The 12,168-nt window shown below is 39.9% G+C and overlaps 3 protein-coding genes across 4 annotated transcripts; 1 reads left to right on the forward strand and 2 right to left on the reverse strand.

The window, feature by feature from the left end:
- The first annotated feature begins 848 nt into the window (after window positions 1–848).
- On the forward strand, window positions 849–5,302 carry LOC135649516 (glucosamine inositolphosphorylceramide transferase 1-like). The gene is made up of 4 exons (XM_065167980.1): window positions 849–1,197; window positions 1,287–1,409; window positions 3,136–3,303; window positions 3,435–5,302. The coding sequence occupies exons 1-4, from the start codon at window positions 955–957 to the stop codon at window positions 5,118–5,120; spliced, it is 2,220 nt and encodes a 739-aa protein (XP_065024052.1). The 5' UTR covers window positions 849–954; the 3' UTR covers window positions 5,121–5,302.
- A 188-nt stretch (window positions 5,303–5,490) lies between these two features.
- Window positions 5,491–8,249, reverse strand: LOC135648534 (uncharacterized). Its single transcript, XM_065166293.1, has 5 exons — window positions 8,108–8,249; window positions 6,484–6,543; window positions 6,072–6,149; window positions 5,832–5,998; window positions 5,491–5,743 (listed from the first exon to the last, which is right to left on the reverse strand). The coding sequence occupies exons 1-5, from the start codon at window positions 8,127–8,129 to the stop codon at window positions 5,651–5,653; spliced, it is 420 nt and encodes a 139-aa protein (XP_065022365.1). The 5' UTR covers window positions 8,130–8,249; the 3' UTR covers window positions 5,491–5,650.
- Window positions 8,250–8,755: 506 nt separating this feature from the next.
- LOC135649325 (uncharacterized) lies at window positions 8,756–11,354 on the reverse strand. Of its 2 annotated transcripts, none has more exons than XM_065167577.1 (4): window positions 11,082–11,354; window positions 10,632–11,017; window positions 10,135–10,548; window positions 8,756–9,100 (listed from the first exon to the last, which is right to left on the reverse strand). In XM_065167577.1, the coding sequence occupies exons 1-3, from the start codon at window positions 11,241–11,243 to the stop codon at window positions 10,137–10,139; spliced, it is 960 nt and encodes a 319-aa protein (XP_065023649.1). In that variant the 5' UTR covers window positions 11,244–11,354; the 3' UTR covers window positions 8,756–9,100; window positions 10,135–10,136. The 2 variants fall into 2 exon arrangements, with proteins under 2 accessions (XP_065023649.1, XP_065023650.1); XM_065167578.1 differs by lacking the exon at window positions 8,756–9,100 and having other exon boundaries at window positions 10,084–10,548; window positions 10,632–10,783; window positions 10,877–11,017.
- Between the last annotated feature and the right edge of the window lie 814 nt (window positions 11,355–12,168).

The following is a 12,168-nucleotide window of genomic DNA, read 5'->3' on the forward strand; positions in this document are numbered from 1 at the left end:
CATTCTGGGCTCTCTCTCTCTCTCTCTCTCTCTCTCTCTCTCTCTCTCTCTCTCTTACACTTGAAACATTTGAGTTATGTTACCACATGCCGGCAGGAGTTATAACCCGCAGAGATTTGCAATTGGACTTTTTTTGCTGTTGTAGCATGCAAATATTTGGATGCTGATGTGGTGGGGAACGCTTCTTTGACACGGGAGAAAGAGCGGTCGGATCATGCTGTGCGAATCGTAAAGCGCCAGATCACGCTTTCAGTCGTCACCTAAGTCGGTTGAGTTGGGTTCAGTCAGAGTGGTATCCCGAAGCGACACCTCGTTCATTCCAAAGTGTGACGTGGACCTTACAAGAACAGGAAGCATCAAAAGAAGAGTGAACACCTTTGCTACAAATTATTCTGTCCCAACTCCGGATTTAGATTCACCAATAATTCGTCGTATCAATATGAAATTGTAGAATGATTCTGCCCACGCTTCTTCTACGCGGTGATGGGGACGCTTATCGTGTGATTTCCTATATATGTATATGGATAGATAGATAGATAGATCAATCACATCACAGCCATATAATCTGTAAATTATTTTTAATATTTTTATCATTATAATTGAATCTTGTGAAGAGCATTACATTTACTAGAGTTTTAAGTAAATGAAATAACAATTAAGTTTTATTGGCCTCATCAGAACAATAATCTTTGCCGCCGCGGACTGCTTTTACCGCCTCATCAGAGACCGCGGACTTCTTTTACCGCCCTTGCCTTTCTGTCGTTTTCTTTCTCGTAACCAAACTCCTAGTCGGCTTCGTCGTCTTTGTCACGACACCGGCAGAGAATAGTTAGACAAAACCCGTCCCACGACTTCAGACACGACAACCCGCCACTATATATATATAAAACTAACACCAACTAGACTGCGATAACGGTGAAGGGAGGATCGAAGGCGAGAGCAGAAGAAGAAGAGATGAGCCCGGGGCGACGATGGCGGCGGTGCGTCCGCTCGGCCGGCTTCCTCTTCGCTGCCTCTGCCGCCCTCCTCCTCGGCTCGACCGTCGCCCTTTTCGCCTGGCTCACTGTCTCCCCTTTCCCCAAACCCCTGCCTCTCTCGCCCTCCTCTGCATCCGGATGCCGCCCCGACGGCGAGGGATCCTGGTCCGTCGGCCTCTTCTACGGAGATTCCCCCTTCTCCCTCAAGCCCATCGAATTCGTAAACCCTTCTCCTCTCCTTTCTTCTTGTTTGTTATGTTTGATCCGTTGTTCTTGATCGGGCGATGTCTCGGGGATTGAATGGAGCAGTGGAATGTGTGGGACAACGAGACAGCGGCATGGCCGGTGGCGAATCCGGTGGTCACTTGTGCCTCGGCGACGGACGCTGGCTTCCCTAGCAACTTTGTGGCCGATCCCTTCCTCTATATCCAGGTCAGTGAATTAGAGCTTCGAATCGGGGACTCCGACAATTATGGTCTCTGAGCTCAACGGAGCCCATGCTTAGCTATTTGAGGTTCTAGTTGTGATCAATTGATAAATAGGTCAATTTTGTTTCACTTCAGAAGAAGGGAATAAAGTAGAATTATGCGATCAACTGCATGAGATTTTGTGTGTCTAACCTTTACTCAGTTTTCTCATATTCCTCTTTTTTTAATTGAGAAGTACTGTTTAGTATGAAACCGTGGAAATTTGTGTTTTAGAAACAATGTTGTATTTCTAAAAGCAAAAAAAATGAAATCAAGCTTTTTATTTTATCAGTTCTTTGAGCTAAAATTTTACTTTTCTGAACCCAGAAAAAGGAAGAGAGAGAATAAGAATGATGAATGACTCAACCAAGGTATGACTTTTGATGAAAATAAGCTGATGGTATTAGACTTTGTCTAGTTAGAACAGGAGGATGTCCTTACTATAAAGGTCTGACATTTGATGAAAATAAGCCATTAGTACTAGTATTAGACTTTTTTCAACCGAGAGCTAATATTTTATTGACCCACAAAGAAAATTGAAATGATAAATGAAGAGGTCTGGTTGGTGACAAATTAAATGGAAGGGAGAATCACTATGAACATAAGGCAATTAAGTCAGTGACTGATGCATACAATTGGCACTACCATGAGGCAGGAAGACAAGCTTAATTTATACGTTTATAAGAACTAAAACTGCCTTCCATTTGGCGGCCAAAGCTAAAGTGCATATGATATTTTGGGACCACTATTCCTTTAGGAGTGATTTATATGGAATCAGATACCTAGAAATAGTGGCAAAAATATGGTTGCGCATCCATATCTATTGTCGTGAATTGCCACATCAAGAAACTCTTTATATGGTTTTTGAGCCTAGGTACTACTGTATATGTACTATACAGCAAACTTAAATCAGAATATGGTGGGACTGACATGCAAAGCTATTTCAGTTTAAATGCTCTTAGTTGACCAACATATAGTTAAATTGGGATAGGAGTGTCATTGCAAGATCAATTGACATTCTGTTGAGTTGCTCAGCATAATAGGTGAAGAATCAATTAATTTTTGGTAGCATGCTGGTTTTTCTTAGGTCGAAAAAACCAAAAGATGCACAAAAGAATAAAGTTAGGAATTCACCAAGCAATGGGAAAACACAGCTTTCCTTTTGAATGTTTGATGAAGGATATGTTAAAGCCAAAATGAAGATGGTGATAGGAAACCATGGAAATGATGAAATCCAGAGTGGTGATGATCAATACATAAGACAGCTTTGTATATGCTAGTCTTTGGAAAAGAGCTCCAATTAAACTTGCTGTTGACTAAGTTCTTCTGGAAGATAATTACTGCTGCAAATAGAATTCCATTTGCTTGAATGTTGTCTCTTAAATTTCATAAGATGGATGAAGCTCAAGTTGAGAATGTTTTCATCTGTTGGATTTCTATGTATCCAAATTGCATTATACTACAAACAGTTAAGCAATAGCTTATACTTTATTTTCTTGAAATAACGAAGTAGATGGATCATTTATAAGGTAATTATTTGCTTGAAATCTACCACATTAACGTTTGGATGGTTTGTCTTTTTATTCATGTTCTGCTTGCAATATCAGTACATTTTCTCTGGCAATGAGGTTCACTACTGCCATTCACAGCGATATTAGAGTGCATCTTTCTAACTTATAATTGTTTTTCAGGAAGATATTTTGTATTTGTTCTTTGAAACGAAGAACTCTGTCACATTGCAAGGAGACATTGGTGTTGCTAGGAGCAAGGACAAGGGTGCAACATGGCACCACCTGGGTATTGTGCTGGACGAAGAATGGCACCTTTCTTACCCATATGTTTTCAGCTACCAGGACCAGGTAAGAGCATCCTTTCTTATTAGATGTGAAAATGCTACTTCTCCGATGCCTTGATAGAAGAGGGCCAGGAACCGGTTTATAATTTAACATTTTAGTTTCCCCAGTTTCTCATTTTCATGTGGACTCCGCAGATCTATATGATGCCCGAAGGCAGTGAGAAAGCGGACCTCCGGCTTTACCGGGCAGTGAATTTTCCTTTAAGGTGGACACTGGAAAAGGTCATTCTTAAGAAGCCGCTTATAGACTCATTCATTATAAATCATCAGGGTTATTTTTGGCTTTTTGGGTCAGATTTCAGTTCTGTGGGTGCCAAAAAGAATGGAGAGCTTGAAATCTGGTACAGCAGCTCACCGCTTGGTCCTTGGAAGCCACACAAACAGAATCCAGTTCATAACATGGATAAGAGTTTAGGTGCTAGAAATGCAGGAAGGCCATTCACTTATAAAGGTGAGCTCTATCGCCCAGGGCAAGACTGCGGTGGTACATATGGGCAGCGTATACGCCTTTTCAATATCAAGGTTCTTGCCAAAGATGAATACGAGGAAGTCGAAGTTCCACTTGGTTTGGATGAGCCTCAAAAAGGCAGTAATGCTTGGAATGGTGCTCGTTACCATCACCTAGATGTGCAACGGCTCACGTCGGATCAATGGGTTGCGGTAATGGATGGTGATCGAGTTCCTTCGGGTGATGTCATTCGCAGGCTTTTGATAGGCTACTCAGCATTTGGAGCTGCTATTGTACTGGTTATATTATCAGGGGTGTTCCTAAGTGCAATTAAGTGCAATTTACCTCTTAACCAATGTCTTCATTTTTCGAGGAAGCGAAATGATGTCCTTCAGTCACAAGAACATCATCTTCAACATTGTTCTTTGTTTAGATGGCTTTGCAGCCATTTGAACAATATGACATCTCCATTGGGAGGAAGAATTAGACCCAACACCTGTACAGGCCAGTCAATCCTAGCTATTATATTTGTGGTAGTGGTTTCATTAACATGTATCGGCACCCATTATGTATATGGAGGCAATGGTGCAGGGGAGGCTTACTCATTGAAGGGGCACTACTCTCAGTTCACGCTTGTGACAATGACATATGATGCCCGCCTCTGGAATTTGAAGATGTACGTGAAACATTACTCAAGATGCACATCAATACAAGAGATCCTGGTGGTGTGGAACAAAGGCCAGCCACCAAATGTTACCAGGTTCGACTCAGCAGTACCACTTCGAATCCGAGTGGAGAAGAGGAACTCCTTAAACAACAGGTTCAATGTAGATCCATCCATAAAAACAAGAGCAGTTTTGGAACTCGATGATGATATCATGATGACCTGTGACAACATAGAGCGTGGATTCAAGATATGGAGGGATCACCCTGGTAGGATTGTGGGATTCTACCCGCGTGTTGCAGAAGGAAAACCACTAAGGTACAGGGATGAGAAGTATGCTCGGAAACAAGGAGGTTACAACATGATACTCGCAGGAGCTGCATTCATGGATCATAAATTAGCATTCGAAAGGTATTGGAGCAATGACACAAAGATTGGGAGGGACATTGTGGATAAGTTCTTCAACTGCGAGGATTTGCTTATGAATTTCTTGTATGCAAATGCAAGTTCATCAAGGAAGACGATCGAATACGTGAAGCCCTCGTGGGCTTTAGACACATCAAAGTTCTCAGGAGTGGCCATTAGTCGAAACAAACAGGAACACTATCAAGTGAGGAGTGAATGCCTTGCTAGGTTCTCAGAGCTGTATGGAGATTTGGCTGCCAATAAATGGAGCTTTGGTAGCAGAAAAGATGGCTGGGATATATAGCAGTCAGCAGTTTGATGTAAGTTTTCATTGCAATTTTAGCTATGTCCTTTTTTTCACTGAACTTTAACATCTGTATCTTATTTTCTGTACCATTTTGCTTTTGGGTGGTGAGAGATGTACATGTCTGGGTCTGTTTGTTTCAGAGTTAATGTATTATTGCTCGAGTAAAGTTTGGTCTTGACTATCAAGTTTCCTGGTCACATTGACTATGTTGTTTGGGTACACAAACTAGACAATGATTGCCATTTACCTTCTCTAGTCCAATGTCTGACTAATTCTAATTCCTTTTACGAAGAAAAAGAAAAAACTACTGCCTAAACTATAAACTAAAAAAAGAACGGCTAATCAGTTATTTCTTGCATGTCCCCGATAATGCCAATATCAGCACAGATCTCTATTTAAGCTTGAACTGAGTATAATTGCAATTCCAATGTACTATAAAGTAATCTATCAACCAGTAGCTTCAAGCATAACCAAGTCACAAAACTACCTTACTTGACATAGGATCAGAGTAGTAGAATAGCCATCATCTACATAACAGCTCCAGAACCCCGGCGACACTCATTCAGCATGTCCATGTAGAACTGGCATTTGCTAATATCACTCTCATAGTTGTTGATGCACTGTTTCACAAGACATTCAAACAAGGGATTCAGTCTTACCATTGCAGATTGGCAGATACAATAGTGTTGCTCCAACGTATGCACTTACATCTTGGAAGGCTTTAACGTGAGTAGTGCAAGCATCAGAACCCTTAGAAGTAGGGCCACTCACTGAATCAGCTGGAGAGGCAGCCTTCTCATGTTGAACAGTAGGACAGCCGAGAACAGCATCAACAGCTCTGCGTGCAATAGCACTTCCAGCACCAAATGCCATGCCTATAGATAGATAACAAAACATAGAAAGCAGTCATTAATTAGGTCTACAAAGCAGCACAAGTGTCATACTAACCATCTGCAATGGTGGCACCAATTCCTCCAAGCATCGATCCTCCTCCTTGAGCAGGAGCTGGTGGGGGCGCAGAGCGAGCTGTAGCACAAGTAGCGACAAGCAACAAATAGTCCAACATGCTTAAATATGTCTCAAAAAGCTCCATAGAGGATGACCAATTTTAAAAGGCCGGAAATAGAGCTTCAAAAATAAAGTCAACACTGTTCAGACAAGGTTTCTCATTGTAGATTGCAATCGCATGCAGAGGTCAAAAGGTGTACAACATAAATGAGCAGCATATACTGGCTCTAGATGAGTTGAAACATGATAAGACTATATTAAGATGACATCCTAAAACTCAAAATGGAAAGCATAATATCCAATATCCAAAATTCTAAGCGCTCATCCAAAAGGGAAGAAATAATTAAGGTACCTGTCTGCATTGGATCTCTTGGTGAAGCTGATCGACGTGCAGCACGAGAACCAGAGCGTCCTATAATAGAGGAGTAAGAAGTCAAAACTGGACAATAAGCTCTAACATTAAAAGATTTGACAAGCCATTTCAACGATTCTAAACTTAACAAGCAAAAATAATTGTTTGATGATATGAGGTTGGGCCTCCAACAGGATCCACTTTAATAAGAACATCACAGAGCTACCGGTAGATTCAACACTTTTAACCATATAAGCTTGAAACTAATTGGCTTATGGAGATGGCCATTCATCGCTCAGACGACTTGTTCACTCTAATGCCTACTCTAATCACTCACAGAACATCAACACACAATAGTTTCAGCAATCAGTACACTTTATTTGTAAATAGTCTCTTTACACACAAGTTGGATATTGCGAGGACATGGAGCAGTAGTTTAAGGATTTCATACTGGTAAAAATCTGACAGATGATTATATGATTCCAGTTCAAAATCCCAGACAGCTGCACAACTTAGAGGAAACAATATGATCCAAACAACTGAAAGAAAATGTTATACAGAGCTTGTTGTTGTTGTTGTTGCTGTAATTCCAAACATATAGCACATAAAAATTAAAAGAAGGCCTTAAAGAAGCACATTAAGAAGCCAATAAAACCAATAGTTAAGCGCATGAGCAATAAAAGCTATTATTAAGATATAAAACAGCCTATAAGCATGGTTGTTATATGGTACCAATAAGATAAGTTCCTACATGACAAAAGAAACCAAGAAGTTCTAATTGGTTTCCTATTTATACATACAAGATTCTTGTTAACATCCACCAAATCTTTAAACATTAACCTCATGATCTTAAACAATAAACAAAAGAAATGTCAAGTGCAAAATGGCTCTTGACTCACATAGAAATCTGCTCTAGTGTGAAGAACTTCAAACAGAGTTGAGGCGGATTCATACATCTATCGAACAAATTAAATCAGGAAAACACTATATTTATTCTGCCAAAGATTCCTCTTTGTTAGAATTTGTGGTAAGTTCCATTTCTTTCCATGACATTGGCTAGTTATCATGTTCTTACCAGTAAATTCAACATATGTAATCAATTCTCTTGGCCTTAGGTTCAAATCATGTATTTGATTCTCCGAAATCTTACCTTTCTAGTAGCAACATTTTCTATGCGGAAGCAGTATGAAGCAGAGCGAGTAGGAAAAACAAGAGCGTTTAACAGCTTATAATACACTCGAACAAATAAAGAAGGATCTGTGGAAAGCTATACATGATCCTTCACACCATATGGTGTGAGGTAGGTCACGATTCACTCAACACCGATGCGAGAACGCAACTCTGCAATATGTCCTTTCGAGGATACAAGATCTAATTTTTCCAAGAACAACGATGGTCGTGGACAATCCCAACTCCGAACGAAACCATCGCACCACCATGAGATCCAACAGAATCAGAAGAGGCACAACCGAAGCGAGCAGACTTTTAACAAAAGGGAACATAGAGATCAGAAACATCAAGTTCCTTCTTGGATCACAACCCATGACGAGATCGACCAAAGAACATCATCACAATAATCACACCGACGATCAAATACACTCGATCAGATTCAAGGGGGCACTACCTCCATAGCTTCGGCGAGGCATCGTCGTTGGACTGCGTTAGGCAGCGGCGGTGAAGAACGACGTGCGGGTTTGGATCGATAGGCGAGCGATCTTCGTATGTATGTATATATAGAGGAGAGGGAGCGCGGCGGAGTCGAATATTCTAGAATGAACGGCGGATTTACGGTAGCATCAGGTCTCGGGTAAGATACATAGGCCGTTCGATTGTGATCGGACGGTGAGTGATGGATCCTTATGTTTCGAGGACTCCAAGCTTGATGGAGATCACAATTATGAATTCCTAATAAGAATCAAATTATTCGAAGAATCAGATTATTTAAATTCTAAGGAATTAAGAATAAAAAGGACATTCAACTATAGGAAAAAAACATTTTACATTATAATTTGATTATTAAACAAATTATTTCAGTTTTCTCTGATAAAAATTGAGAAAAAAAGTTCTTGATATTTTACTTGGCACCTTTTTTCCCCTAAAGAAAAATAATCTCATGTAATATGATAATGAATTAAAGAAAAGGTTCATGGGAGGTTTATCTAATTATTTTCATGGAAGAGATACCAGTTTATTTATCTAATTTAATTTCCCTTAAGAAAAATAATTCGCACAAGATTTCAACTTAATTGCATTGATCATGCAGAATACCCAATGGGGGTAATTTGTTCTGTGTAAGTTCTTCCAGATAATCTTCAAATTAAACAAAATATATTCTTGCCAAAAATATATTTCTTGAAAACCAGACACTGAAAGGATTGTGGGAGCTCAAGAAGATCTACCAGCTCATAGTTTGACAAATTCAAATCAAGCATAAAAGGCATAGATTGGACTTCCTCTTCATTGGTGGCATAGATTGGAGTTCTTCCAAATAATGGTCACAAGATCAGCAGCCAATTTAGCAGGCTTTCAAGAACAAAAGCCAAGAGCCATATTTCCTGCTGCTTCATCTGAATGCCATCTTGTTTGCCTATAGAACATCACTTGATCACCACCAAAGCTGCAATTCATAGCTGATGAGTGCCAGATTACATATGATAAACCGATAAGTATTAGCATAACACTGGCATCACGTTCTTGTGAAAGTCCAAAAAAATAAAAAAGCAGCTACTCCACTGGGGAAGGTCACACTGGCATGACTTTCTTTTGATGCAAGACCAAAATGGCTAATCATACTGATGTTAGTTAATTAACCATGTTTGATTGAGTCGATAGCAAATTCCGGAGAAAATTAGACACAGAAATACGAGGGAAAAGAATGACAGAAAAGAAAAAATATTTGGAAACAAACAAACAAAATAAAGAGGGCCTGTGGCCAGAAACTAACTTCATTACCTCGCAATATTTAATCTTTCAGCTCCAAAATAAAATGCCAAGCAGATTTTTCCTATGTATCATTAACTTGGACATTTTTTTAATCCGAAGTTATGACTCTTTGAGTTGTAAAGTAAAAAGCAATATGCATCAAGTTTCTTCTATGTTTGAACCAACTGCACCCTGTATTTTCTTCAAAGTTACTCTACAGGTAGTCGAACATTATATGAATTGACTTGACCTTCCTGAAGCAAAGAAATATATTCAAAATGGTAAAGTAGCAAAAATAGAGTCAAAATGTTGCTGAAATGATTAAAATGAAAAGAAAAAATAAGATGGAAGCATGAAGATGTACTGCTACATTTAATCAAATCTTCCCAGGTTCTGGGCTGCCTTTGAATTCAAAGCAGAATCATATCAGTAAACCATAGCAAACAAGGATACTAGCCAAGATGCTGGTGAGTCTCATGTTGGCAACATTAGAAAGCAGAGAGTCGAGACTACTTAAAGGAACATAACAATAAACTTGTTTGGTGATGTACAAGAGTTCCGACAAGCTCTGTTCAAATTCATTAGGACAAATGAACCTACCAGATTCAACCAAAATTCTCAGCAGTTGGAAAAAAGCATCTCGAAGATAAATTACTTCCTATGACAAAGTGAAAACAATGAAGCTGAATTAGTTTCTTCATCAAATCAAGAAAGGAAGTACACGATTACCATCAGTTTGAATTGATTGAACTCTTAAATGACCGCAGGACACTCCATATGACAGTTGATGCAAAGAACATAAGCAAACCAGTCAAGACTGCATATTTCAGGCCAAGATTCACGAGCAAATGAACCAGCAGCCCAGCCAGAACAACCCCGACAAAATTAGCTGAGAAAGCTGACCAGAAAGGCATGTCAAGGATGGACGCGATGATGGCTCCAGTCCAAGCACCTGTACCAGGAAAAGGCACCGCCACAAACAGCATCAAACCCAGCCATTGGAACTCCTCCACGGGCCCTGCCTTCTCTCTGGCCCTCTCAAACAAAAGGTTCACAAACCGGGTTGCCACCGTACTCCTTTGTGAGACGAAAGACGCAAACCTTTTCAGGTAGAGGATGATGAACGGCACCGGAGCCATGTTTCTGAAGAAGAACAAATCCATCAAGACCAAAATTTCCGTCAATTTGCACAAAATGAGTAATTGGGTCAAAGAGAACCAACGAACCCAAGAATGGATAGGACTGTGAGCTTAAGAGGATCAAGCTGCATCCAGTAGCCGACCGGAATAGCGCCACGGAGCTCCAGCACAGGAAGGGTCGCAACGGAAAACACAACGGCCTCATCAGGCCAGCCTATTCTTCTCAGCGCTGTAGCAACCTTCAACCCCAAACTAGAAGCTCTTATGGATCCATCGGCAGCGAGGCAAGCACCACAAGCAACACAAGAGGCAAAGACGAAAGCTTTCCAGACCGAGGCGCACAGGAGGAGCCTACCAAGGCCAGACTGCCTGGTTTCTTCCGCTTCCGGTTCACATGCGCATTCCGTCGAAGGGCATGACGACAAGCTTCTAACGGGGGAGACAGCCCTGGCGAACAACCGTAAGGTACAGCCCTGTCAGCACGAGAAACCATTAGAAATGGCAGATCACATGGCTGGCAGGGGCTAAAGAACCGACCTTTGTGCCCAAAGGTGGGATTTTTGAAGCGCGGGATGGCTCTGGGGCATAGAGGAAGAAGAGAGAAGGCCTCCTTGAGGGGAGCGAAGAGAGACGAGCCTTTCTTCTGCTTGCAGAAAAGGAGGTTGCTACTGCTGACAATGCCACCGTAGCAGCAGCCATCCGGAGAGGAGTGAAGATGAAGCAAGGAGATAAAGGTGGCGTTGAATCGGGGCTTCCTCCTATATATCCCGTCTGCGTTCTCTCACGGAGGATTGGCGGTGCAAAGACATTGGGCGGTGATTGTGATTAGCACATTAATTACAATGATGAGGACAAAATTGTCTTAGTAGAGGAGGAGATCCCAAAGCAAGTAAAAAAATAGCTTTTTTTTAGCCCATTTAATATTTTTGAACAAGTAATTTTTTTATATAAACAACAATTGTATTATAAAATTAAAGGTGTTCTCTGCACCAAAAAAAAAAAAAAGGAAAAAGGTGTTCCCAAAGCCTTCCTTCAAAAAAATTGTCCCCTTGTCCATGTTCTTTTTTGGAATCTCATTATTTGATGTTGAGACAATATTTTTTTATTCTAATTATTTTGAAAAATAAGTGGTGAAAATGATATTTGATAGCAATACTTTGTAATGATAATCAAGATATGGTATATTAATGCATATAAAAGATATCAAGGTAGAACTAATATCTTTATTTAAGTGGTATATTAATATATATATATATATATATATATATATATATATATATATATATATATATATATGTACATGTAGATGTATGGGATACCTGAATTTGAGGGGTATATATATGTAAAAAATATCAATAGACTGTTTTTCTCTATTTTAATGATATATATTTATATTTATAACGTTAATTTTGACTTTTTCCATAGAAAATTTTATTTTTTATTTTCTTTTTTACCACAGAGATTCTTTGCTTTTTAAAACCCAAAAATACATCTATTTTATTTTCCTTCCCATCTTTTTACAACCGGTTGTTTCTTGGTCCGGTTCAGAGTTATAAGAACCGGTCCAATGAGTCTAAAACCAAATTAATAATACGGGAAAAAGTAAATTATGTTATAAATTGTA

This window comes from Musa acuminata, chromosome BXJ3-9 (assembly GCF_036884655.1).
Source record: "Musa acuminata AAA Group cultivar baxijiao chromosome BXJ3-9, Cavendish_Baxijiao_AAA, whole genome shotgun sequence".
Classification (NCBI taxonomy): Eukaryota; Viridiplantae; Streptophyta; class Magnoliopsida; order Zingiberales; family Musaceae; genus Musa; species Musa acuminata.